The sequence below is a fragment of the Vidua chalybeata genome, chromosome 10 (genome assembly GCF_026979565.1).
Source record: "Vidua chalybeata isolate OUT-0048 chromosome 10, bVidCha1 merged haplotype, whole genome shotgun sequence".
NCBI lineage: Eukaryota > Metazoa > Chordata > Aves > Passeriformes > Viduidae > Vidua > Vidua chalybeata.
Genome location: NC_071539.1, coordinates 15243528 through 15271068, shown reverse-complemented (window position 1 = coordinate 15271068; position 27541 = coordinate 15243528). Strand labels below are relative to the sequence as shown.

The 27541-nt window shown below is 39.7% G+C and overlaps 2 protein-coding genes and 1 long non-coding RNA gene across 4 annotated transcripts; 2 read left to right on the top strand and 1 right to left on the bottom strand.

Moving 5' to 3' along the window:
• The first annotated feature begins 545 nt into the window (after positions 1-545).
• On the top strand, positions 546-12747 carry FBXO36 (F-box protein 36). The gene is given in 6 exon segments (XM_053951925.1): positions 546-575; positions 2777-2873; positions 7506-7542; positions 7544-7676; positions 11938-12035; positions 12037-12747. Coding segments are annotated over 6 exon segments (474 nt in total). The 3' UTR covers positions 12116-12747.
• A 207-nt stretch (positions 12748-12954) lies between these two features.
• SLC16A14 (solute carrier family 16 member 14) lies at positions 12955-27321 on the bottom strand. 2 transcript variants are annotated; one of them, XM_053952247.1, is made up of 6 exons: positions 27001-27321; positions 22637-22867; positions 22085-22383; positions 21162-21305; positions 16600-17592; positions 12955-15057 (listed from the first exon to the last, which is right to left on the bottom strand). In XM_053952247.1, exons 3-6 carry the CDS (start codon positions 22344-22346, stop codon positions 14909-14911), a joined length of 1548 nt encoding a protein of 515 aa, XP_053808222.1. In that variant the 5' UTR covers positions 22347-22383; positions 22637-22867; positions 27001-27321; the 3' UTR covers positions 12955-14908. The 2 variants fall into 2 exon arrangements, with proteins under 2 accessions (XP_053808222.1, XP_053808223.1); XM_053952248.1 differs by having other exon boundaries at positions 22637-22863.
• On the top strand, positions 18657-25877 carry LOC128793178 (uncharacterized). The gene is made up of 4 exons (XR_008432677.1): positions 18657-19018; positions 20358-20505; positions 23672-23844; positions 25032-25877. It is a non-coding gene; the product is annotated as an uncharacterized LOC128793178 (long non-coding RNA).
• Positions 27322-27541: the final 220 nt, after the last annotated feature.

Sequence of the window (27541 nt, the reverse complement as noted above, 5' to 3'; positions counted from 1 at the left end):
CACAAAATAATAAACAAAAACTATATAGAATATTTACTGTGAAGAGTTTGTCTTGCTTACAGCAGTGCAGATTTTGAGTATTTTCTATCTGTATACACTTTGTTTTGTTGCACTGTATATCCCAGATTGAAAAGTAACAATTAATGTATTTTATTACAGGTCCCAACACATTGTAATCCCTGGTGCAACACAGCTCTGCTTTTTAAAGAATCAGACTTATAAAATTGTGCATAGTTAATTTTCTGTATAGACTTATAGATTAAATCTGTAGAACATTGTTAGGTATGCAAGTTCAAAATTTTAAAAGCAACAGTTATTACTCAGTTTTGGTAAGTGGTTCTGGGTAGCTATTTTGTTTTTCAGTTACACTTGGCATTTTCATGCTGAGAAATGGGTTTGTTGGTTTGTTTGTTTGTTTGTTTGTTTTTTAAAGAAATATCACTTCCAACAGTAACAGGAAAAGGCCAGGAGAAAGCCTATTAACCATGTTTCTTTTCTTCTTTAACAATGGGTTTTTTCTCATATATACTGTATTCTTGTGGACCATGTTGAAGGATATGCAAGATGAGGAACATGTTAGAGATGTCTTTTCTTTCTCTACTGGTGTATCAGTTTTGTTTTGACCTTATTCTCACCTCATGTTTTCCACAAATAAGAATGGAAGTAGCCTTGTTTGTTGCTTCTCCCTACACTGCTAGCGATAAAAAGAGCTTTAGGAAGTATAGTAGAGCATTCACTGTCCTATTATCCCTGTGCTGGGCTGCAAACATTCGAGTTCTAAAGCTTTCCCAGGTAGTAACATCATCTATGAAACAGAATGACAAGGGCTTTATAATCCCTTTTGCATTGAATCCTCATTACCACTCGGGTATGAAATGGTGCTATTTTAATAACATGGTAGTCTGTATTGTGCATGTGCATCACAGAAATGTTAATTCCACTGTATCAAAGGTTTCAATGGTATTATTTATTTCCATATATGTAATTCTAGAATGCAGTTTGGATGAATATGGGCTTTTTTTGCCTTCAAAGATGCAACTGTTTCACTGCAAAGGACTAGAGACTGTGTATTGTAAAATGAAATGAACTTATGTAACTGAGTAAGACTTTTTCCTTTTGTTCACACAATAAGGTTGTTTTGTAGAGTACTGCAGATATCTCTGAGTGTTAATCAAAGCTATTTTATATGTATGCAATCAAATCTATGATATGCAATCAAATATATGATTTAGTCATTATGATTACCCCATATAGTGATATATTAGCCACAATAACCATCAAAATGATAATTTTTACCTGGCTATATTTGACATTCAGATAAAGATGTTAAGCATGTATTCAAACTCATTTACTGCTGCTGTATAATCAACAGGATAAAAGAAAAACTTGAAAAATACGGACATAATTGGTGTAGGTCTGCCTTAGCAGATCATCTGGAATCTAAGCTTTAATATGAAAATTAGTCATTAAACTGAATACAACTCATTGGGAGCTACAAATACTTAATTAATTCAACTTTAAAACCTACATTGTAGCAGTGAAATACTGGAGAGATCTAAAGTTAAATTTGATGCTGAGAGATGCATACCATTGTTGTCAGAACTAAGATTTTTTAAAGTAACTCTGTTTTTCAGTCAGTATATGGAAGTATTGACAGTTAACTCAAGGCTTGCTTTTTATTTTCCTTTTTGACATGCCAGTAGAAAAAAGAAAGATCTATGGAGTATGGTTTTATATATACACATGTATGTGAATGTGTTTATAAATGTTTACCTCACTAATATTCTCATTTGTCAGTTTTATCACTCATGGCAGGAACCCACCTATAGAAATGACAGTGTAAATTCCTGACTTTTCTCAATTAAATGGAAGGAAATAAACTAGATTAATATCTGTAACACTGAAATAGATGGGTTTTATAACCTTGTCTGTAACAGCAAGTGAATTTTACTTGTGGCTTGGAGCATGCTCTTTATGAGCAGCTTGTGTGAATGATGATGACTTTCCTCTCGTGTAGGCCCAGCTGTGACAGCAACAAAAAGAAAGTCAACATTAAAAGGCAACACACTGTTCGAACACATATGTAATGTTTTAAGACAACTCTGGGAAAATTACTGGTAGTTAGGACCACTTATACTCCATCATTTCATAGCTATCTAGTTTACTATTAACGTTAATTTTTTGTCTCGGTTTTATGCTTTGTAATGCAGATTTTCTTTTCATTTTCTGTCTCTGAAAATGTGAGTTGAACGTGTACTTCTGGAGATCTTTTGCTAGAGTTTTCAGACAGTCTTAAGTGCTGAGCTTTGAACTGTCCTATTAGTTTTAATTTTTACAAAATGTTAAAATCCCCGTTTAACTTCTAAGCCACCACTTTTGAACACCTGAGCAGTTGGATGGGTATTTCTACTTAACCACATAATTTAACGCCTGGTACATTGTGATTCTATGAATAAATGAGAAACAAAACCAGAATCTTTATAGTCTTCCCTGTTGAAATACCTTGTGTATGAAGTGTGTTTTAATTTCTATGAACAATTTGCATGCAGGGGTTGTTAAAACATTTTACACTTGTTGTAGGTGCATTATGGGATATTTATTGTCCCTTGAAGCCACTGGCAATGTAACTGTGGTCTGATCTTTTAGGAAAACTTTCTTTTGGGAATGTAGTAGTATTTACACAACCCCAACCCTGAATCTGGTAATATATTTTTCTCATGGTACTTGATATTAATTTCATCTGCCTTTTTTCTTTTTTTTACTTTCAGAGTTGTAGGTAATTTTCAGGTGGTGGAAAATTTCCCTTAAGAATGAATTTCATTTAAGACCTAGAGAAATGATAGCATCCCTGGAGGATAATAATAATTACATATGTTGGGTGGCATATAATGGAATAATCTAGCAATATTGATCTACAATAAATTTCATGAAAGATGGGATTGCTTTGGCTAACATACTTTTTCCTATGAATTAATTAATATAAATTAATGTATGAATAATGGAAAAAAACAAAAAGATGTGACAGTAAACCTAAATATATGATAAAGCCCAGCAACACTGATACTTTCATTATAAGACAATGACAGAGATTTTAGCAACAAATATAGGCCAGAAAGCAACGTTCTTATGGCTGATAACTCATAATGCTCTGTGCCAGCACATTTGTTTCTATGGCCATGTTGTGAGCCACCAAGATTTGAATTCCAAATCTAATTTGACACAATCAGCTGCTAATACAACAGGTGATTGGGACTATACAAGTGCAAAATTACTTCAGGAGCAGACAGCCAGGAAAAGAAAGGCAGTGGGGACACCATGAAATTAACCTCAGAGATAGACTGGCCACTGAGAACATCTGAAACAATGATGCATTTTCCCAAAGTTCCATGGAACTGTGTGTCTCAGGTAGTTATTGCTCTGCATCTTCTTATAATTTTGGTTCCCAGTAATGGATTAACTTAAGGGGTGGTCATGTCACAAGATACAGTTGATCATGGTTCACAGAGAAAACAGTCTTCTGAAAATACTAAGCCAAAGACATTTTAATTCAGCAGCTGCTGGGAATAGGTGAGGTGAGCTATGGCCTAGTCTGGAAATGGAGAAATTCATAACTGCACCTGCAGTCTCTTTTGCAGCCTAAGATCAGCCTTGGGTTGGTGAGATCTTGTTTTTTTGAAAATAAACTGGTTTTCTATTCTGATTTGGTACAGACATTAAAAAATTGTTTACAGATGTGACTTCATAATTATCCTGGTTTTATTATGAATTTGAAAAGTGTCATTTTGAAATGAAATTTTGTTTTTCTCATCAACAACTTTAGTAGACATGACCTTACTGAATCATCATCTTATTGAATCATCATCTTATTTGAGTAAGTTCACCAGGAAGGTGCTGGAGTCACTTTCTCTGGAAGTGTTCAAGAGGTGTCTCCAAGTGACACTTGGAGAATGATTTAGGGATGATTATGGTAGTGCTGGGCTGATGGTTGGACTGCATGATCTTGAAGGTCTCGTCCAGCCTTGGTGATTCTGTGATTATTTACACCAAGGTAGAGGAGATCTGCTTTCCCAAGAAGTATATGAATTTTGGGAAAGAGGTAGGGGATAGGGGGAGGCTACAACTATTTATCTCTTTTCAAGAATAAATTGGAGTGTATCTTCACCCAGAGTCTCAGATAAGACAAACACATTCTCTATGCTTTGCTTATTAAAATCTAACACTTCCTACAGCACAATTGAGATATTCTGAGCCCTGTTGAGTTCATGTGCCCTGCACTTCTATGTTTAGGTTTGTGTTTGTTACATTTGTGTTTCTGACTCCCTGTTACAACTTTTGCAATGGATCAGTTTCAGGTGAACTTGATAGAAATAATAACACCACCCTAGGCTGTTGGGTAGGGCTGCAAGCAAGCCCTGTTAGTGTACCAGGGATGGAAAGGCTGCACATTCTGAGCACAAGGGGCTGGATATGTATACACAAGCCATGGAAAAAGTTTCAATCAGCACTCGCAGTCCATGACAAAACCAATCTTTAATTCCAGTTATTACTGCTTGTTTTGACTAGGAGGGGAATGAATAGTCCTGAACCAACAGAAAATGGACTGCCTGTTGAACTTGGCTCAGGCTCAGTCTTTACATATGCTGGGGTTTTGCAGATGTTCCTAATTGCTCCATTTGTTGAAGCAAAAAAGTTGTACCACATTTTAATTCATGGCAAAATTGTTCATAATTTTTTATAAATTTGACCTTTCAAAGAAGTAGTCTTCTATACTCTTTTTGTTGACCTCTTTTTTTTATTTACCTTATAAAAGTAGATTTGAGATGTGAATATATGCTGGTGAGAAGGATCCTAGCTTTTTGGTTTTTATTCATTGCTTGTAGTGTAAGGTTTTCCTGCAGCATTTGATATTAATTTGATGTCACAATGAAACATCTGTTTTACATTACGTAGGTGCAATGATTTAGATAATTAAATTATTGTTAGCAAGCAGTTTTCTGCTGTTATTCTGTGGTTTTAGTAGGTTACAAATAATTCGGTAGGTTATAAATAAGAGCTGCCTGCTTTTTCCTGGAAAATCTTATTGGTGGTTCAGAGGTTTCCTTTCCTGTAGGAAGTATTGAAAGCCACAGCTGCCATTCTTTTCTAAGATGTAGTAATTTCTTTCTCCTTCTAAAAGTATCTCTAAAATTGGGGGGTTCTCCTCTATTTTTTATTAAACTTGTAATATAAAATAAGGGTGTTTTCTTTTCAGAAAAATGCTAACATAAATAGAAGTATTGTAAGTATAAATTGCTATGTTTGTGAGTTGTATTGTCATACTGATATTATTTCTGTCCATAGTTCTTGCTGTTCCACACAATCAGATGTTTTTACACCTCCTCACCTCCTGTTAAGAGCTTTGCTGCTCCTAAGTATTCACACACTATTATTTTTCTATTAATTCTTCACAGATATATATATATACACACATATATATATATATATATATACACACTGGAAGAATATATTCTGGGATAATATTATATCTATCCATACTGATTTATTTGAGAGTTCAAATAAATACTTCTCACCAGATCCATTGTTTGCTGCTAAATATTTGGTACACTCCTGCCACTAAAATGTTTTCCTGTTATGTTTTGGTATTTCCTGTCATTATCTCCTGATTTTAATTCCTGTGATTTTATCTCTTTTCATGTGATTGGAATTTTAGAGAACTTTTTTTTTATAAGGTGCCAGAACTATTAACATTACCATTTTACTAAATTTATAGGAACTACCATACAGCTATAAACATCCATGTTTGTTTTAAGATGTTTTCTGTTCTTTTTGGGCAGTGAAATAATGTACCATTACATTTCTCTTCATAATTTCATGAAGCCAAGAGGATAGAGTAAGGTTTTGTATTTGGTTTTGCAATGATGGAAAATTAATTGATGGTAGTGTCGAGCAAGAGAAGAGAGGTCTACTTATATTTCTGGATGAGTGAACAATTAGTACAAGTCATCAAATATTCTCCAGCACTTTCAGAATGAAAATGTCATAGAAAACATAAAATTAAATTGATTTTCACAGTTAGTTCATTGTTAACTTCACATACATTAATAAAAAAAATTAAATACTAAATATATTTTAGCATAGCCAAACCAGATCACACTATTATTTCTAGAAATAAAGAATTTCTAATAAAGAAAAATCAAATATTTGTGTGGTAGCCTGCTTGATCATTCAACATTAAAAAGATGTGCAGTGAAAATATTTATCTTCATCATTCCCAGGATGAGAAGATTTGAAGCATTCTTTCATATCGGCTTGAATTAGATCAGCCCAACCATTTTTAGTTGACTGTGGAGATCATTTTGTACTTGCATAAGAAATTTGAGGGAAATTACCAACTATATAGAACTGAGATGCTTGGAACACAAAAAAGCAAAGGAGAACTGACAGCAAACTGATTCTGCAGTGTGATACAGCATGGAAAAGAGAGCTGCAGAACACTGGGCCACCTACCCAAAGACATGAAGGAAGATAAGGTGATAGCTTCCTCCAATATGGTTACCTCAGGAATATTTGGGGCGGGGAGAAGAAGAAAAAAAACTTAACAGTAAAATTATGTCATTTTCAAAGCTCTTTCAAATGTATTCACATAATATTGAGTTTTGTAATTAATTTTAAAAAATACTTTGGAAGGAGAACTGCTGCATCAGAGTAGGCCTATAGTCAGTATAATTTCAACTTCCATGAAAAACAAGTTAAAAAACAATCCTGTACAAATCTGGATGCCTGCATTCATTTTGTTAGAAAACAACATGGAGCTTGAAAATGTACCATTGATTATTCATTAATAGTGTAGCAAATTGAATTCAGGATTCTATTTTGTAGTGAACCAGTAATTTTATTACAGAAATAGATAAGTGATCTGAAGAAAACAGTGGTAAACTCAAAAGGCCAGGTTCCAAGTTGGACACAGAAGCAGAAATAATTGGCAGACTGTGGGATGGGCAGTTGCTTACTAGGTAGGAGACTTACATGAGGACAATTTGGTGTGATACTGGATCACAAAGGAATGAGTCAAAAAATGCCACATCCCTGTAGAAGGAAACTGCCTACAATTTCATGTTGGTTTAACTGTACCTATATAAGATAAGAAGCAGAGCTACAGGGACTTGTGATGTCAGAGCCATCATTATTTTCCCCAAAGGATATGACTGAAGTACTTTTTTCAGTTGTTTTACAACCTCCCTCTGAGTAAATAGCACAGTCTTTACATAAAAATCTATATGTATGTGGAAAAATGGATCCAAAAATGAATCTGAATATTCATGTTAAATAATATTTTCTCTAGGAAAACATAGGGAAAAAAATATTACTTTTTGTTGGATTGTTTTTTGTTTTGTTTTTTTTTTTTTTTTTTTAAGATGTACTGGCATAATTTGAGATTATTGGAAGAAATTTCAGGCTTTTACAAATCTGTTGTCTCTTGTATTTGGTTTCATTTTTTTTCCCAGTTCAGATTGCTGTAGTGTTTGGTGCCAGAGTTCTGGAACGTCCTCAATCTGTGCCAAGGTAACTATGACTTCCTGAAACAGCTTCCTGTCCCATTGCTCCTGTACATCATTTCCTTTCTGGAGCTTGAAGATATTGCCAGACTTTCTCAAGTTTCACACAGATTTGAAACAGTAAAAATTTAAAACCCAAAAAATTAAAATTGAAATTGTTATCTTTGCTGAGCAGCCCGCTGTCTTTGATTCATGGTTTAACATAATCATCAATCTGCTTTACTTAAGACAACAAGTAAATAAGGATTGTCATTTTTTTTTTTTGAGACAATAAATGAATCAAACTGAATGGCTGCAGTAAAAAACAGATCGTAGAAAGGCTGTGTTTATCCTGCAAGTTTTTGTTTTATAATAAACACAGTGATCCAGGTAATTCCATTGCAACCCTTGGCTGGGTGTTGCACACTACTTCCAGGATTAAGTATTGGAAATGTGAAACCTTTCGTCTGTGTTATGATTTGTATTATTTAGTGTCTAGGAACTTCACCCACAAACTGGGATCCCCTTATACTGAACTCATCACCAAACAAAAATTCCTTACATTTTATGTCTTTGACAAAAGACATGAGCACAAGAAAACAGATTTTTTTCAATATTTTTTTAGACTTTGCAGCAAGGAACAGTTAGAAATACAGGAGGAGAAAGAGGTGAGTTTTGCTTTCTTGCTAGGAAGCTCTTCCCAGCCCTCAGGAAATTATGGGAAATAGTATGTACATGTTGAATTTAAAGAGTGAATAACAGAAGTTGCCATTATTGGACAACTGGAGCTGAGGGTGCCGAATGAGGGGTAAGGGATTGGAAAGATAGCCTGGAAGCTGCAGGATAACGTGGGGGCAATCTGTTGGTGCAAAAGAGAGATGTATTGGAAAAGCCTTTGGGAGGTCAACTGTTCCAGATTCCTGGTCTGTGCAGGGTCAGGAAATTGGGAAGGAAAACTAAGAAATTCAGAGCTATCATGTAGGAAGCTTATTTTTCTGGGTCTGAAATCCTCAAAATTGTATTTTCTATCCCTGTCAGAGCCTGACAAAAGGCTGCTGCAATAATTCAGGTAGGACAGAAAAATATTTTAGCTTATGGAAATTAGGAAGAGAAATGTTTTAAAGAGAAAAATAGCTTTATTCTTATCCCCAGGGGTGCTGTAGAGGCTTAAAATGAAGCCTATCAGTTTCTGGGTGGAGCAATTAATGTGAACATAAGCGACAGTGAGACCTTATGAGGAATTTAAAAATGGGTTTAGTTCTCTTGATTCTGCTGTGACAACTAGATATGCTCTGAAAGACTTCAGAAAGGCAGATTAAACTTGCAGTATGGAGAGTGGGACATGTCTGGTGCAGAGTACATCCCAATCAGAATGAGATTGCTCACAGGATTTGTATTATTTTGAGGCTATGTGGGACAAGATTTCAAGAAAAGTTCTGTGTCAGACTGGCAGTTCCAGAGGACGTGGCTGTGCTGCTGTTCCTGTTGTGTGGCTACCAAAGCATTACAGATGCTTTAGTGAGAGTGAGTGTAAGTGAGCACAAGAAAAAGGGGCCAGGGCAAAGAAAGCACAGGGGGAAATTGAGAGATGGGAAAATAGAGCGTGTCATTAATTTAGAGATGAAGGCAGATGGGAGTAGATAAGCTTGCTAAAGTTCTGGGCTGTATTTCACTTTGAAGATAAATAAATTGGTGTTGTGACTGGAGAACAACTGAATGGAGAATAAGGGAGTAAAAATAACTAAAGGAGAGGAAGAGAATGGATTGAAGAGAGACCAGGAAATAATTTGTCAGTATATTTGTAATTCATCTGTCATTTGAAGAGTGTGAGTGGAGTAGGATAAGGTATTATGGAAAGCAGTAAACTTTTCATTAGTTTAACACAAAGCCTTGGATATTCTGGGATTTAAAGAAATCCTAGAAAGAATTAAGTTGCATAATAATAAAAATATTATTTTGGCATAATGCAGTAATTTATCAGAACATGTAAAGCCATGCTCCCTTTCTCTCAATTCAGGAGTATATTTAGGGAATTTAAAATTTGCCCACATAATATGAGTTTTTATTTCCAGACTAATTTATGCATTTGCTGGAATGCTGCTCTCTGTGGGATTATCGAGTGGCATACTTAGATTTCTGAACAGAGGAAATGGAGCAGTCTCTCCACTCAGGACTGGAAAGTGGAGTGTGGGAGCTCTGTGTGTCCATTCCATGCAGTGCATCCTTGTAGGCTGAACTCAGCAGCTATCTGTATTGTTACCCCAAGCGTGGCATTTCTCTGACTGGAGTTCTGAGCATAAATCCTGCTCTCCAGGAGATCCAGACGCTTTCAGTGTGCATTTCAGAGGATTTTAGACAGTTCACTAGGTGCTATTCTTACGTCCTGTAGCAGAAGTCCTAACGCGACACCACCGTGTGAGCACCGTGTGTGTTTTCCGCACGCTGCTGTTCTGCGCGCTGTCCCGGCGCCAGTCCCGCGCGGATCCGTGTCCGATGTTTCGGACCAGCCCTTCCTCAAGTTCGGGCGCTGCGGGGCGGTTCGGCCGCCAGAGGGCGCTCCGGGGCAGGACCGCTGTCACCGCGCCTGGGGACAGCCACGGGAATGGCTGGGACAACCCAGAGCCCGGGAATGGCTGGGACAACCCAGAGCCCGGGAATGGCTGGGGTAACCCAGAGCCCGGGAATGGCTGGGACAATTCCCAACTGGGAATGGCTGGGACAACCCAGAGCCCGGGAATGGCTGGGGTAACCCAGAGCCCGGGAATGGCTGGGACAACCCAGAGCCCGGGAATGGCTGGGGTAACCCAGAGCCCGGGAATGGCTGGGGTAACAGAGCCCGGGAATGGCTGGGGTAACCCAGATCCAGGGAATGGCTGGGGTAACCCAGAGCCCGGGAATGGCTGGGGTAACCCAGAGCCCGGGAATGGCTGGGACAATCCAGAGCCCGGGAATGGCTGGGGTAACCCAGAGCCCGGGAATGGCTGGGACAATCCAGAGCCCGGGAATGGCTGGGACAACCCAGAGCCCGGGAATGGCTGGGGTAACCCAGATCCAGGGAATGGCTGGGGTAACCCAGAGCCCAGGAATGTCTGGGATAATCCAGAGCCCGGGAATGGCTGGGGTAACCCAGATCCAGGGAATGGCTGGGACAACCCAGAGCCGGGAATGGCTGGGGTAACCCAGAGCCCGGGAATGGCCAGGATAATCAGTTTTACTTTTCTTCCTGTATTTTTTTTTATAGAGCACTGTGTTTGGAAATAAAAATATGCAATAGTAAAAACCAGCCTATATTGTTTTTAACTTCATGGTGTCCTTATTTCATGGGCAAAGCAGATTGGCGAGAGCAGAGAATAAGCAGAAATGTAAAGATAACTTTTAAAAGGCTCATACATTTTCATTTCAGCATTTATACACATTTTTTCCTCGATAATCTCTGCTTTTGCTCTGCTAGAATGTGCTAGGATGTTGTGTATGCCTGGATAAGAACAACCAGGACCACACGTACTCTGATAGAGCTTTGCTGCAGGCAGAGAGTCAAGCAGTTCCAGTTATATCTGAAGTGTGTAACACAAGTTACACCAGGATTTTTGCTTTTCTGTTTCTGCTACCACTTGCACTGGAGTCATTGAGTACAGCTGCACTTAGGCTCCTGCAACTGCACGTGTAGAAAAGTGGAACATTTGTGGGAAAAATTAATGTTTCTGTGCTCTTGTATAATTTACAATGAGTAGATAATATATGACACAGGGTATCTTCCTAAATTTTTTTTGTGATGGTTCTGTCATCTAACAATTTACGTCTTTTTTTTTTTTCTTCCTTATATTATTTCCACCTGATTCTGTTTATGGAGTCATTCTGAAAGCAGGAATCATCTCCTGAGAAACAGGCTTAATCCTTACAGTACATCTGAAAGTTTTCAAAAATTGCATTTCTGTCCAAACCCCAAGGCCTCTTTTACTTACCTTGAAAACAGATTTGTATTTCTGCTGTGATTTTTACATCCTGACAGGTTTTTTGGCATCAGCTTACACAGCTTGGTTGATTTCAGAGCAGCTGTAGGAATTACACACCAGGAAAGTATGCAGAATTACAGCTGATTTTTTTTTTTTTTTTTCCTTTTTCCTACAGTGGCAGAAAGGCCTTGGATATTATACCAGAAATAGCTTGTCAGATTTTTCACAGAAAAACATGTGATATCTTGCACTGGAAACCCTGGGCAAAACTTCTGCTCTCCTGTGAGTGTTACCTATCACTGCATCTTTCAAAATGCGTGGGCAGCTTGTACTGCAAGTGACCTTCATTCAAGGCCTCTGTGCCGTCTAAACACATTTTATGGAGTAGAATAATCAGCAGTGAGTAAGCCAAATGATGACTTTAAGCCTCTGCTTTCTCTTACAAGTAGCTATGTGACAGTAATGTGCTCTGGGAAGCTCTTGTGGAGAGCTCGTGTGACACAGCCACACCTGAAATGAAAGAGCCCCCACAGGATGTGGGCTGGGAACCTTCACACACACAAATGTCTGCCACAGCTCCAAAGGAGGCAGAAGCACCGTGCTCAGAACAAGAAACTAACTGAATAAAGGTTCATGTTCCATTGAAGCAATTGTTATAAGGCATGGCTGTTTATTGGGTCAGACACGTGGATTTTTCTTCTTTATTATGGAAAACAGACTTTTTAAGGATTGAGAGGAAAACCAAAATATGTCTTACCAGGAGCAACATGTAAATATTACAATGTTTACTAGGATGGGTATCCTGAAATTTTTTTTTAATAGCATCATTGCAGTTACTGCAATAGAACAGGTTGTGGCTACTTTGTATTTCTTTCTTCTGATTTCTCTGGTTTGTATCTATGCTACAGGTACACCATGGCTTACAGCAGACACTGTGGCATTGTCATTTATAGAGGCTGATTAATACATCATTTACAATTTACTAGATTTAGGACCCAAGTATTAAACCAGTGATTTTAGTGTTTGGATATAATAGTTTCATATTTGAAGAGTGTAAAAAGTTTAAAATTTTTTAACATGCCAAGCACTAAATTTGAATTTTATAAGTTGATTAAAAACTATGAATACAGGGTTCTTGTATAATTCTGGTTGTTTATAAACCAGTACTTTAATACATAAATATTCACTGATTTAGATTAGGGATTTTTTTGTTCTAGAACTATATTATCAATATGCTGGAAACATTCAGTGATTGTTGATCTTTAGGTGTAAGAAGCGCTTTCATATATCTTCTTTCCTCTTTGTGATTATTTCTTTTTAGGATAATGACAAATACAGATTTTATTATGTGGATAAAATACTATACTAACTTAATAAATGAACAGAAAGTATATTTTTGGGTAATGTAAGTTTATTCCCAACATATGGCCCTGTAAGAACCTCTAAAGAAAGATCTATTGCAGATATCACAAGTGAACAACGAGTTTTTTATTACTGTAATATGCAAATAACATTGCTTTTGACAAAAGACAAAGTGAAGATCTATGTATGAAGGATACATATCATTCAAAAAAAAAGGCAAATGAAGGAAATCATCACTACAATATATATTTCACCAATAAAAGATAGCTCAGTTCAAATGAGCCATCAGCAGCATTCCCACCAAGAAGACATTTAACCTGTAACAAAGAACTGATCTGAACATTTACGTGCACATTTGCTCCAATAACAAAAGCTGATTTTAGGAAGTTACTGACTGTGTGTTCACGCCGTGTGTCGCAGTTCAGTGCCACCTCAGTTGTCTTATGTGAATTTTAAAGGCCATACATAACTACCCTATATGATTGCACTGATGTAAATCTTAAAGGGTTTCTTAAGGTTATATTTTTTTTAACTTGGCTCATTTAAGTGATCTTTAAGGAATACTTTAAAGTATGTTCCTGCCAACAGTTGTAGAAGTGCAACACTAAGAAGTTGGTGAATTGCAATATAGAACAATACACATTCAGAACTTTTTGTTACCCAACCTTGCAGCTATAAAGAAGATAAGGATATTGATATTGTTGCATACTGAACTGTTTCTTAATAATTCTTCAATATAATTGAATAGTTTCAATTGCTTTTTAAGGAATTCCAGCAGCACGTAGAAATAGTAAACTAAGAACCTGATTTGTCATGCAAAGAACTGTCATAAAGCTAAGAGGATGAAAACTTATAGTGGTTCTTATTTGATAGGAAAATTAACATCAGACTCACTTCTCAAAGCTGAAAAAAATATGCCCTCAACCACAATACATCACCTTCTGCACTGGTTACCAGACCCTTAATGTTAAGAAAATTTATTTGAATATTTTAAATGCTCTTTAGCTATTCCATGCTCTGCAGTATCTAATTTTCTAGTGAATACATTTCTCAAACATGATGAATCTTAGTCAGTTCATGGTGTACATTACAAGCAGCAACACGACTGTTCATATGTAACAGAGTTTGTGAACAATTAAATTAAATTATAACAGAATTTAGTGTGCTGTAGTAGAGTTCATTCCCATGGAAAGAGGCAGTGGCAATTATTCAACTCGACAATAACTCTAATTAGGTAAAGGGGCAAAAGAACTCAGACTGTTTCTGGAAACATTTTACAGTCACAATGATATTTTCCATATGTTTCCTGTTTCTGCATTTATGGGTTTTTTACTTCAGGTGCATTAAGCGTCACAGCATTTCAAATGCAGCCTCTGTATTGAAGATGGCTACTTTAGATGCGGTTGATACTTTAAAAAAATAAAAATCATTGAAGTAGAATCACAGAATATGCTGGGTTGGGAGGGACCTATTGACTCCAAGTGAATAATTTCAGAAATATATGAGAACTTTTCTTCAGATTTGCATCACAGAAATAGTAATTTTAGTGTGCTGAATTAATGGAATTATTATAGTAGCATCTCAACAGTACTTGACTAGCCAGGCAAAAAATACAATCATTTTCTAATACCCAGTAACTAATCTTTTATCAGATTGAATACATAGTAAAAAGGACTTTTATAAATCATTCATGTCTTGACCAAATTCTCCCATAGGACTAGTGTAAATCAGAGTAACTGCACTGCAGTCAGTGGATTTTCACCAATGGTTAATGATGAAATATTAAAAGAGAAGAAAAGGTAAGTGTTCTTAGCATTGTTCTAATATTGAAATACTAGCAATGTGCTTTTAATCACTGTATTTGGTAGTTCTAAAGTAAAATATCTTAACTAATTTTAAAAGCACATTTCCAATAATTTATAAGCCTTATGGAGCACATTTGCTTTTCACTTAAGTGCAGCTAAATGTGGTTGGTTCTATAAGAAAAACATTTTCATACTGTCACACAAGAGAAACACAAAAACAAAAAAGTTCTGTAAAAAACTTCTGGAATCTGTTCTATACTTGTGCTTCTTCTGTAGATTTTTCTCTTGACTGTTTCTTTTGAATACAAGGTTGTATAAGTAAAAAAATTATTCCCACCATGTATAGCAATCCAGCTATGTAAAAAGAAAAATCGTATTTTTGTGTGATGTCATAGATCCAACCTGGAAAATAAGGACAGAATATGTTTGTTACAAAGTTTGCCAAAAAAGTACGTTTCCTGAGAAAATACAAAAAATACTTCACATTTCTTTCACGACATTTCTGTCAAATCCACAGATGCTTTGTGGAAAAACAGTATTTTTCAAACAAGATATCCCAGTTTGATTTTAAAATCAACACCTTAAATCCCAAACCAATTAGTTCCTCCTCCCTATCACTGCCTCTGGAAAATGCCCAGTACTGGGTATTACAAATGCTGTGCCTTGTGCAAGCAAACACATTCCCCATAGCTGTCTCCAAGCCTCACATACCAATAGAAGACTGTTCAAGAGATACAATCTCAATACTGCAATGACTCTCATTCCAGCCTCAATTCCTTTGCAAAAGCATATTAAAGTTACTTCTTCATTAAAGTTACTTATTCATTACTTCGGGAAGGTTTGAGAACCCAAATGAGCAAAACTCCCTCACTCCATGCTGGCTGCATTGGGATGTACCCACAAGATCAGAAGCTCTCTTTACATCAGCTACTTGCATCCAATTTGCTTCCTAACCAAAGACCAAATACAGAGACAGGTTTAGCACAGACTGGGAGGTGCTGAGGAAACGTGGCAGAGTAAAACACTGCTGCTTTCAAGGGGCACTGAGTGAGCTTTCTTCTCACTCATGTTGCTCACCCAGTGGTGGGGAGAGAAGGGGCTCTCGTTTTCCTGGGCTGCTCGTGCTGCTGCTGGCTTCCCTTTAGCATGGAGCTGCCCCTGGCTGACTAAGGCCATGACTCCCAAGATTTCTCACAGCTTTCTTCTCAGCAGCACCTCTGTAAAAGAGAGCTGGAGTCTGATATAGTACTGACAATCAGTACCTGTATCTCTTCTGTACTCCCCCACCTCTTTCTATGAGGATATTTATAATGCATGTCTGTTTAAACCAAAGTAACTCTAAGGATAACAGACATACATTTCTCCCTTCTGCTGGGGATGGCAGTAGAGGTTATGAGCACTGTAGTCCCCAAAGTGGGTGCTTCTGGCTGAAGGAAGGCAAAGCAAAGTTAGTTAAATCAACACATCAGTTGGCAGTTTGGAGTGGGGACACCCAAACACACAGCACAGTCCTTGGGGTAATGCTGTGGTACAAACAGCTGCCTACCCTGAGAACTAATTACCATTTCTTCATGCGGGTAAAGGAATGAGGATGTATAGTGCATATAGTAAACAAAACATAAAAAAATAGGTTACACCTTTCTCATTAAAAAAAAAAAAAAGTGCATGATAACTATTTTAAGGAAAAATACAATTGTAAGGATAGGTTGTAATAGATTTGGGGTTATGTCCAAGAACTGTAATTTGCAATGTGAGGGCAGTGAGCTGGAACCCAGCAGATGTGACCTGTAAATCTGTACACTGTAAAGCTCGATGTTATGTCCATTCTGGAGCAGCTGTGATTTTGTTAACTACACATGCTCATAGCATAAGAAAGTTTAATAATATAGAGAGTCACACAGTCATTACACAAATATCAGTTGGTTAGCAATTTGAACTTTTTACCTGCAAAGGGTGGTCCAAACAAAGCAGATATTCCATTGGCACAAATGATGATGCCATAGGCATTTGCAAGGTGTTTAGTTCCAACTAAATCTTCAGTCACAACGGGCATTAGAGAAAAATAGCCACTAGAAAATCCTATTAGAGCACAAACCACAGCCAGGCCAATGTATGTCTGCATTAGTGGCAAAGTAAGAATGCAGGTGACCAGGGTAAAATTAGCCATGAGGAAGACATTCCATGTGCTGATACACGGGAGATCAGAGATGATTCCAAGGATCACTTTACCAAAAATATGAACAATGGCTATAATGGATGTCAAAGGAAATACATTGTCCTGCCTAGATAAGTTGTACTGCTTGACTATTTCTGGAAGGTGAATAAAGGGAATGACAAAGCTGCTATAGGCAAACAAAGCCCAAATGATAAAGGCCACGAATACTCTATTGGTAAACAGTGATGCAGCTCCAAAGTAGCTGGAGTACCAGAGTGCAAAGCCCTTCCTGACTGTAACTGTCAGCTGGCTCACTGTCTTAAAGAGGCGCAGTCCAGACATGCTCCTTCCACTTCCAGATTTACCTCCAATTTCTATGTGCTGCACACTGCCAAGCACTTCTTCATTTGCTGCCTCTTCTTTTTTCTCTGGCTCTTCACCAAGGACTCCATTAGATTTTATAGTCTCTGTGGAGTGGGACAGAGCTTTTGCCCGATTTTCTTCACTATCATTTCTCACCACATATTTTTCACGGAGGTCTTTGGGAGAGAGTGGTCTCATAAGTGCCCCGCAGACACAAAGGTTCAAGGAGATGGCCCCCTGGATGAACATGGCATTCCTCCACCCAAATTCAGTGCAGAGGTACTTCAGTAAGGCAGTCATTAGGAAAGCTCCAAACCCCGTCCCCGTGGTACTGAGCCCTTGTGCAAGTGCTCTTCTGTTCTGAAAATACTGCCCTACCATGACCACTGCAGGCAAATAAACCATGCCACTTCCAATGCCTATAAAAAAAAATTAAATAAATCTGAACTTGTTGCCAACAATGTAAAAAGCAGTGAAAAAAAGCAGTTTTATTCCTAACTTTCGTGTAAGCATAGTAGTAAAACCAATAATAAATATTCAATTCTGATGTTAGCTTTCATTTCTGTCTTGTAGTGTTTTCCAAAATCTGCAATACTCATTCCAGCAATACTTATATTTATTGCTGAAAAACCTAAACACACCGAATATAAAACCTTTATCTCAGGTCAGCATGACAACACTGGAAAGTTACAAATGTCCCACAACCAATCAGTGACAGTTACTATGGGGACAAACATAGACACAGCCTATTTTGAAATATCTGCAATTATAATACCCACATCTGATGGTATCAGTGACCAGAACTGCTTAGTGAGCACATCTTGTTGCTTTCACCTAAGTTCCACAGCAATGAAGATTCACACTGAGTCCCTGTCCTTGTTCAGTAACTGTGGAGCCACAGTGACCATGACATGTATTTGAGGAGGCAGCACGTGGGGTTAGTGCACTGGTGGGACCTCAGGTGGCTTCCAGGTTGGCTCTCTTTGGGCAGTCCAGGGAGGGCCACACAGTAGCTGCTCAGTCTTACCAGGCAGATCTCTAATTCTACTGAAAACCCCTCGCCTGTAGTTAAAAACCAGGCTGGGTATTCATGGCATATACTTCAAGCAGAAAGCAATGAGTTGTGCAAACACATCATTAGAGGTAACAGTTCACCATTTTTTCTCACAGCAAATTCTTCATATAGGGATTTGGATTGGAACAGGTGTATGCAGGAAATGCTTCCCAACTCAGTGTGATTGTAATTCAGAAGTGTTTTGTGACATAGAAGTTTTCCTAAATAGGTGCTAACGTAGCTGCATGCAGCTACAGCATGACCTAGCTGCATCTAGGCCAGAGAAAGCCATGATTCCAGAAAAGCGTGAGAAAAGCCCTTCAACATCACAGCAGTGACCCTGGCCAGAGCTGACTCATTTTGCTTGTTAGAAGTATTTCTTTCTTTCCTAGGCAAATACACAAATGGGCTCTTACTTTAGGGCTTTTATTTTGCACCAGTGTCCCTCTCCACACCCAAGCACAGACTCGGGGAGGCCTCTCTGCCCCCCAGGAGAGCCCCTGCTCCTGGGGCTGCTGCCGGCTGCCGTGAGGAAGCAGCCCCAGGTGCTGCCGAGGGGAGCCCTGAGGGGAGCGGCCCTCGGGAACGTGCTGAGGGTGGCTGCGGAGGGAGAGATGAGGTTGGGATCGGAGAGATGAACTGAAGGCAGCAGCCACGAGCAGGCCCACAGGCACAGCGTGGAGGCCCAGAGGTGGCCAGCAAGAGGTGGCCACCACAAGGGAAAAGCAGCTTTCCAGGAGCAGCCATGAGAACACAGAGACTTCCCTGGGTGGGCCGGGACTCAGGGGATGGTGAGCAAGGGGATGGGAATGAGCGGGCAGGACTGAGGGTCAGTGAGGAGATCGTGAGGCAGGGGACAGTGAGCAGAGGTCTCATGGAGCTGGAAGGAACCTCTCAGGTACCTCTACACTGTTTTTCTGGACAGAATTACTCCTGCAACATCTCACTTCTCCATCTCACATAAAAGTTTGTCTCTGATTTTTTTTTTCCCCAAAAATATGGTTTTCACCCCTTTTTTAATTCTCTATTTAAACTCTGTCATTTGTTGTTTTGTGTGTGTTCTTTCTGAAAAGCAGCAGGGGCTGAAGGAGAACTGTGTAGATTCCTGCCTGCTTGATTATATTCAATATTTATGAAAACAGAAATTCTGAAAAAGGCAAGATCCTCTCTGTGATCATTGTTCTTTCTGCAGGAATTTACAACATTACTGAAATCTATGGTATGGTGGTATAAAGCGTCATCAGAGTGATCTTTGCTAAGCTCAGTATCTCTCCATCCAAAAAGCTAGATAAAAGTTTATGTATAGAAATTCTGTAGATTTCTATGAAATTCTATGAAAGGACAGTTTAAGAGAATGCAGAGTACTGAAACTACTACTAGTATTGCAAACAGTCCCTTTTTTCCATAATGTTGCTCTCTGGCAAATGTAACATAGACAGTGCTTCATTTGCAAACATAACTGTTATCTGTGAGGTGAGTAACATTTCAAAGCCCCTTGAACTGTTCAGTGCTGCTCAGATAGTAATTAAAGCCCAAATTTCCCATTTCTTACATGGATAACTTTCACCTTTTTGTTTCATATCTATTAACAGTTTCAGAAATGAGCAGCAAACAAAATGGAGTAGTGCTTTAAGTACTTAATACTGGGTTCCTCTGCACAACTTACTTAATGTAACTGAACTTTTTCACAAGAAACATTGCTAGAAACTGAGCTAGGCACTAAGGATCTGTTGGTTTTGAAGGAAAATGCCTAAGCTCACATCTTTTTGTATTTTGATTGGGCTGTTGCACGTGTCAAAAAGTTTTCTAGACATATAATTTCATTAAAATGACAAAACATTACTTCAGTCATTTTGATTTTAAAAATAATAGTGATATTAGTTGCTCTAAGTGGTTGTTGATACAATATCAATAACCATTATTAGAAACTGCATATGAAATACAGCCCCATGCATTATCCTAAGTGAGGCTGGGATAGAGTTAATTTGCTTGCTAGCAGCTTCATCTGGTGCTGTGTTTTGGACTTTTGACCCAATCCCTGCTGCTAACACAGGCATGGTTTAGCTGTTGTTGGACAGTGCTTACACAGCATCAAGGCCTTTTCTCTTTCTCACCCACTGTGAGTGGCAGAGCACCAGAAGCTGGAAGGGGATGCAGTGGGACAGAGGACCCCAGCTGACTGAAGGGATATCCCATACCACGAGATGTACTCTGCCATAAAACTGGAGGAAGGGAGGAGGAAGGAAGGATGCTTGGAGCTGTGGCAGTGTCTTCCCAGGTAATAGTTACACATGACCAACAGCAGAATGCCTGCCTGCCCATGGGAAGTAGTGAATTAATTCCTTATCTTTGTTTTGCTTGTGCATTCAGCTTTTGCTTTATCTACCCAACTCCCTTTATCTTATTTTTACCTTTCTGATTCTCTCCCCATCCCACTGTGGGAGAGTGAGTGAGCAGCTGTGTACAGCTTAGCTGCCTACTACTAGCTGTAACACACTTCACTCTTTAAAATGGGTTTTGAAACAGTGCTGAATTATCATAATCCAGTATTTCATTAATGTGGAGCAACTTCTAGAGAAAACATTTGTTATTCTTTCCTGTGACATGGAGAGGAGTTAGCTAGATATGAAATTCATCTTTTAAGTTTTACTTGTCAGAATTTGAGTTACAGTAACTCCCCTAATCAAAAATGTTCTCTAATGTATTCATTTGGGTGAAACTGATAGAAGTACATGGCAAATTTAAACAACAACAGAAGTCACTGGGCCCAATCCACTGTGTAAATAAGATTCCTAAAAAGGTAACAGGCTGTAAAAAGTGTGAAAGCAAGCTGGAATAACTTTACAGTCTACCTTCCCTATTTACTCACTCAAATAAGCTTCAAAGGAATCAAAAATAATTGAAAGAACCTTCAAACATTACTGCAGCTCTCACCAGCTGTCACTCCAAAGGTGAGGAAGAGGTAGTGCACATTTGAGGCATAGGCACTCAGTATCCAACCCAGGGCATTCAGTATCCCTCCAATTATGGCTGTCATGCGGCACCCACACATGCTGATGAATAAACCAATAAAAGGACCTGTTAAAAAACAAGAAAGAAATTATAAACTATTTATTTAATTCTTTATGCTCTAATAATTTTTCACCTTAAGTTTCTTAATGATTTAAATAAAATGTTAAAACATTGCAATTCAGTTTATTTTTAATATTACTTCTTAAAAATCATGGAAAGATAAATACAACCGATTAAATACTTAGCAAATACCTGCAAGACCTACAATCAAAGCTGCCCCATGAAGAAGGGACAGTTTAAAGAGAGAAATAAGCTGAAACACTTGTTCCCAATGTTGATGCTGAGTGCAAGACTTTTTCATAAGTAACCAGAAGTCAAGCATTTTATCTTGTTTTCAGTAGAATAATTTAGGCAGATATAAACATAACTTTTTCAGTCTTCATTTAGGGAGTCATATGTCTGTACATATATACACAAACATTTCCTCCAGATACTATTTTATGTTGATCCAACTACAAATAAAAAAATACATTTTCATTCAGCTGCCAAACTGAAATATAAACTGTGTGAATTCAACATTTTCTCCTCACAGACAGAGCACGGGGAGGACTCCAAGTTTCACAGATCATGTTTCCTTAATTCTAGTCAGACCTCGAAGTCACAGGCTTCCTTTCCTTCTCATGCAGTCTTCTGGGCTGTCTTCCCTGTTATTCCTTTCTCCATCTACATTGTAAAATTTGTCCTGGTGACTTTAAAAGGTCAGCTTGGGACAACCATAAGAAAATACTTCATGGATGAATGGCAAGAATATATATAGTTTTAAAATATGTGATGCTGGCACATACCTACAATAAGCGTGATTCCCATGCTGAGGGAGCTAACCCATGCTGTTAAGCCACGACTTTGATTAAACTCTTCAAGCCATTCCATGTTGAGTATTCCAAGGGCCATTTGGGAACCCATTATGAGAATGTGCACAAGGAAAGAGGAAAGTACGATCATCCAAGCCCATCCTCCATCGATGTTTGGATTAGGCTTAATTGGCTTATTTCCAACTTTTGAGTCATCTCCAAAATCATATCCAATATCCTCTCGACTAGCATACATTTTCTCCACAGTATTCTGAAGCAAATGCAGTAAACACCTAAAAATACATACAAAATAATCAGATTTTGTGGTTTGGTGATGGTGAATGCCATAAATCACTATCATATTTCACCACCGTAGTTAGTGCAGTTGTGTGAATACTGTGACTTCATTGTTCAAATGTAAAATGCTTAGAAAATTGTCCAATTAATTTATTTCTTTGTGTAACTTGTTACCGTGGCTGTCTACGCAGGAGTATTTACAGGCTGACGGTAGGCTGCATTATTTCCATTATTATATATTTTACTTACTTTTAGGTGGCTGAGAGCCCTCACTCTTCATGGGTTGACTGTGGTCACAAAAAAGATTGGTCCCTCTCTGTATATTACTTCTCTGTGTCACCTTCTGCTGTCCCAGTAAGATGATGTGCCTTTGTGTTCAAGCTCATAAAGCTTAGAGTAAAGAAGTGAAGTCCTGAAGCAGTGGGTAGATGAAGTTACCACATCTTTTCAGAGGAAACCAGTTTGGGGATGTATTTCTTCCTTAGCAGTGGAAGAACAAGAATGAAGACAGCAAAAGATAAGGAATTCAGATTCTTAATTTTCAAAATGTTTTGCTTACATAAATCATAACGAGGCAATTGTTACAGCTTCTCTGGAAAGCTTTTTAATAGAGTCAACATGACAACAGTTTGTTATTATGTGTTCAGTTTCCATAGTATTAATCCTTATAATCCTACTAAAAATAAAGAATTCTTCCAAATTAATGTCAATGCCTATCAGAATCAGAGTGACAGTTACATGCACATAGGATCAGGTCACACTAAATTAATTTGATTACTTTGATTTATTCTATTGTTACTCTAAGTGAAGATTGCAACACAAGGTGAAAATAATTTCAAAACCACTTTTAATTGATTAACAGTCAAGGTGCATAATCCAGTCTTCCCTCCATCTGATTTCTGCTGCAACAGATTCAAATCTTACCCAACTGTGGAGCACCACATAGGTTTCCATGGAGACTAGAAATGCAATGACATGAATTACCAGAGATGGTAATTTTTTGTCTTCTTTTCTTCTCCAGAGAAATAAAAAGAAACATTGGCTTCACGACAGTGGAAAGGGAAAAAAGTTATCAAAAATTGTTTTTAAAAGCTCCTTATATCTCCTGTAAGCTCTCAGAATGTGTGCCTCTGGGCTGGCTCCTCACTGCTGCAAACAGGCAATGAACAGACAAACCCAGACTCTGTACCAACTCAAAATTTGTCTTTAAATACGTGAGTACATTTTGCTTCTCAAGTTACTACCTTTCCAAACTGTTCTACTTTTTTTTTTTCTTATTGCTAGATAAACACACAGAGAAGGCCCTGGGGCATTCCACTGTAATCCATAGCTGCAGTCAGAGCTGGCCAGCCCCAGACACCAGTGAACACCTGTTGATACGTGCAGCCCCTCCAACCTGGCTGCCACCTAAGTTCCCTTTCTGCTCAAGTGCCACCTGACCCTTCCTGGCAGTGCAGGTAACTATGTGTAACTAAGGGCAGCTTGAGTGTGTAGGTTCTTCTGAGAGCACACTGATCTGCCTCATAAGTGAGCTGCAGCTAAAATATGTTGCACTCCTGGTAGCAACATTTTCACAGATTGATGTTCTGCAGTGACTAAGTTGTCATTAGCCCTAACTTGGCCATGGGAGGTATGGGTGACACAGTGAGGAAGAACAAGAACTGTGCACATTTAACACTTGCTGCATAGACAGATAAGCTGGGATCAATTGATGAGTTGCCAGTGGAAATAGATACTGAAATGCCTTCCAGGCTGTTCCTTTCCAAACTGGGAAACAGAGAATGGGGAGAGTGCTTAGAGGTGCTTCTAGAAGTCCTGCAGGGTGTTTGAGGAAGGACGAGCAGCAGGGGAACAAGTCAGAGCCATGCAGTGGTACAGACTGGTTTTTCTGACCATAAAAGGACAGCCTGGTCACAATTATTAAATTATATTATTAATTAAATTAAAGAGGACAGCCTTAGTCATAATTATACCTCACCCTTCCTCTGCAAAGATAGATCTTAAATATGACATCTCAAACCTTTCCTAATAATGTCCTTGGAGCCAGATCCTCTGTTGCTGTAGGTTACAGGACTACTTACAGAGGATTCAGCCCACTCACAAGGCAGAGAGAGACTAGGTGCAAAAAGGTGATAACCACAGTGAATAATCATGTTAATGGAAAATAATGAGAAGAGGCAGAATGAAGAAAAATCACAAGCTGTTGCACATGCTCTGCATAAGATTAATGAAAATGTATGAGAGATATTACAGTGCATCTCAGATAATGGAATACAAAATTATGTAACTGAAGATTCAGAGTCAAGATTAAATGTAAAGCCTCACCTTTCTCTCTTATGCTTTTGACTGGTTTTGTGCACACCTGAATCCTGATACTGGATACAAAAAATTTCTTCTTTGGACAGGAAATAGGCACATCTTTTACATATATTAAATTATTTGAAGAAAAATCATTGATATTGAGCTGCAAAATTATGACACTCCTCTTTGCAGTCTTGCTGACAGAACTGGCTTAGATTGAGTAGATGCAAGTTAATGTCATGCTTGTATCAACCCCCACAAATCTTCAGAGAATGCATATATTTTCCATTTGAACTGAATTCTTGCTTATTATTATTTTTGTGCTATTAACTTTTCACTACAGTGACAAGTTCAGAATAAATACACTCAAAAGCAGAGGAGGTCATCTCCAATAACTGCACAAACTCTCAGTCTCTGGATAAAGCAAGGATTGGATGCCTGGATCCCCCCCCCACCCAGGACAGTCTGATCATCCCATGGCCTGTTGCACCCAGGAGAAAGGCACATACCTGCCTTCAACCTTCTTCCCACACAGCACTGCCAAGAACAGGCTCATGAAAGGCAGAGGAGCCAAACAAACTCTTTGCAATTGTGAAATCCTAGAGAAACTGTAGTGAAAATGACAACAGCTCAAGAAGCCAGCCAATTTCCCCAACAAGCAAGACAGGGAAGACCCACTCAGAGTAACAGTTTTTGAATACAGACGCTCAAGAAGAATTTCATTTAAAGGCAGGGGAATCTGGATTCTTATTTGGTCACCTGTAAAAGAATGAGATGATTTATTTTTTTTTTCCCCAGAAAGCTTTTTAGACTATATGCACACAAAGTATGCAGAGCTCTTAGAAAAATGGCCCAAGCATTAGTGCCTGCAAAGATGCTGAGCTTTTTTGAAAACCTGACTCATGAGCTATTTTAGGGACAAATGCAGGTGTTGTAATAAGACCAAAGTTAGCAGCAAAACACCCAAGTTCCATGTACCATCAGTGGAGCTATGGCTCTCTAGCTTGTAGTTCAACTAGATCACTGAAAAACATCTGCTCTTGCTATAAAAAGTCCAGATGCTGAATAATTTACATATATTTGGTCAGCTACCTCCAGCATTTGGCTGCCTCAGTGTTAAAAATTATAGAATAAAATTGTACTTTAAAGAAACTTCCAGTGGATAACTCATAAGTGCATTATAAGTAGTAATGAGGTTTACTTTGTAATATTCCCAGTAAATTGCCACATGTAATTATTTGGTTGCTGAAGGCATACAGAGGAAACATTGCTAAAAACATGGTTTATTTTGGTTGCCATATGTTTCACCAGTCTGACTTCACCTTGCTAACATGCCGAGCACTTCAGCTGTCAGCAACTTCACAGGGACACCGGCCACCTCTGCCAGTCAGAGCCCCAGTGCATAAAAATGCATGCCCAGAAAGGAACATAAAATCAGGGAAATTAAATGCTTAAAAGGCCAAACTAATTGCCAGGGTCCCAAGTTTGCATAAAGTCAGCGGCAGTTCCGTTTCCAGACCGGGGGTGCTGCCCTGCTGCCCCTCCCTGAGGGATGTTTCCCAAGCCCTGTTCAGGCGGCCTCCCCGGAGACCCCTCGGTGCTGCTGTGCCCCGGTGTGACCCACGCGTGGTGCCCCGTCCCCGGGCACAGCAGAATTGGCTTACATAGTGGACAGTTTTCTCCCCTTGGTCCCAAGGGCGTGGGCAGCTTGCATCAGGCGTGCACCTCTATTTTGTACAGGCTTACAGCCTGTTTCGGGAGCAGCCCGAAGGCAGGGGATGTACTTTTTTCTCCCAAGAGAACAGCTTTGGGAGCTTCGCACGCGACCCGTTCCCAGCACTCCAGTTCGGTTCACCTATGCGAAGCACAGCTAGGGCGGGGACGGCCGCCACCGCCCGGGCCGCGGGGCTGTCACAGGGACAGCTTAGCAGCGGCGGTCGCGCAGCCCGGGGCCGGGGCGGGGGCGCGGGCTCGGCCCGGGGGCTGCGGCGGGGCCGGGCGGCGGGGGCGGCGTTCTGGAGGCGGCGCGGCCGCGGCACCGCCCGCCCGCCGAGCACAAAGGATGACCGCGAGTTACCCCGCTGCGGCAGCCGCGCTCCTGGTCCGCCGCACCTCCGAGGGGCCGCCGCCCCCGGCCCCGGGAGCCCCGCGCCAGGACAGCCTGGGACAGCACAGCCCCGCACAGCCCAGTCCCGCACAGCCCAGCCCAGCCCAGCGCGCCTCTGCCGCAGGCGGCGTGGCCGCTCCGCGTTCCTCTCCCGCTCCGGTACCGCTGCCGTGCGGTGGCTCCCGGCTCCTCCCGAGGTACTCACCGCGTCGAGCTCCGCCAACGCCGCCGTCCCTGAGCGCCTCGGCACCGAGTCCCGCTGTCAGCCCAACCCGCAGCGCTACTCCGCGCCCCGGGACCCCGGGGGCTGCTGCGGGCTCCGGTGTCCACCTGCGCTCGGCTCCGCTCAGCGCCCGCGCCGGCTCAGCCTCGCCCCTGCTCACCACCCTGGGGCTTATTTTCCATAAGAGTGTGGCACCGGTCTGGGGCCTCCTGCTCCCCAGGCAGCTCGTCCTCTGCACCGCCTTGTCTCCATTCTCTGCAATTTCAAATCTCCACGCTCTTTCATTCCTGCGATACCGGCTAATTCTGGTTTGGCGGAGCAGATTTGCAATCCTCTCACATGCACACTCTTGTGGCTGAACGAAGTTTATTGCTGTACAGGTTATGGCCGGAAATTTACATCCCAGAGAGCTGGAGGATATGATCCAAAAAAATCAGCCAGTATCGAGATTTTAACGGCCGTTGAATGTGTTTATTTCAGGGTGGCTGGTTGAATTTATGTATCCAAACCACCCTGGCAATGC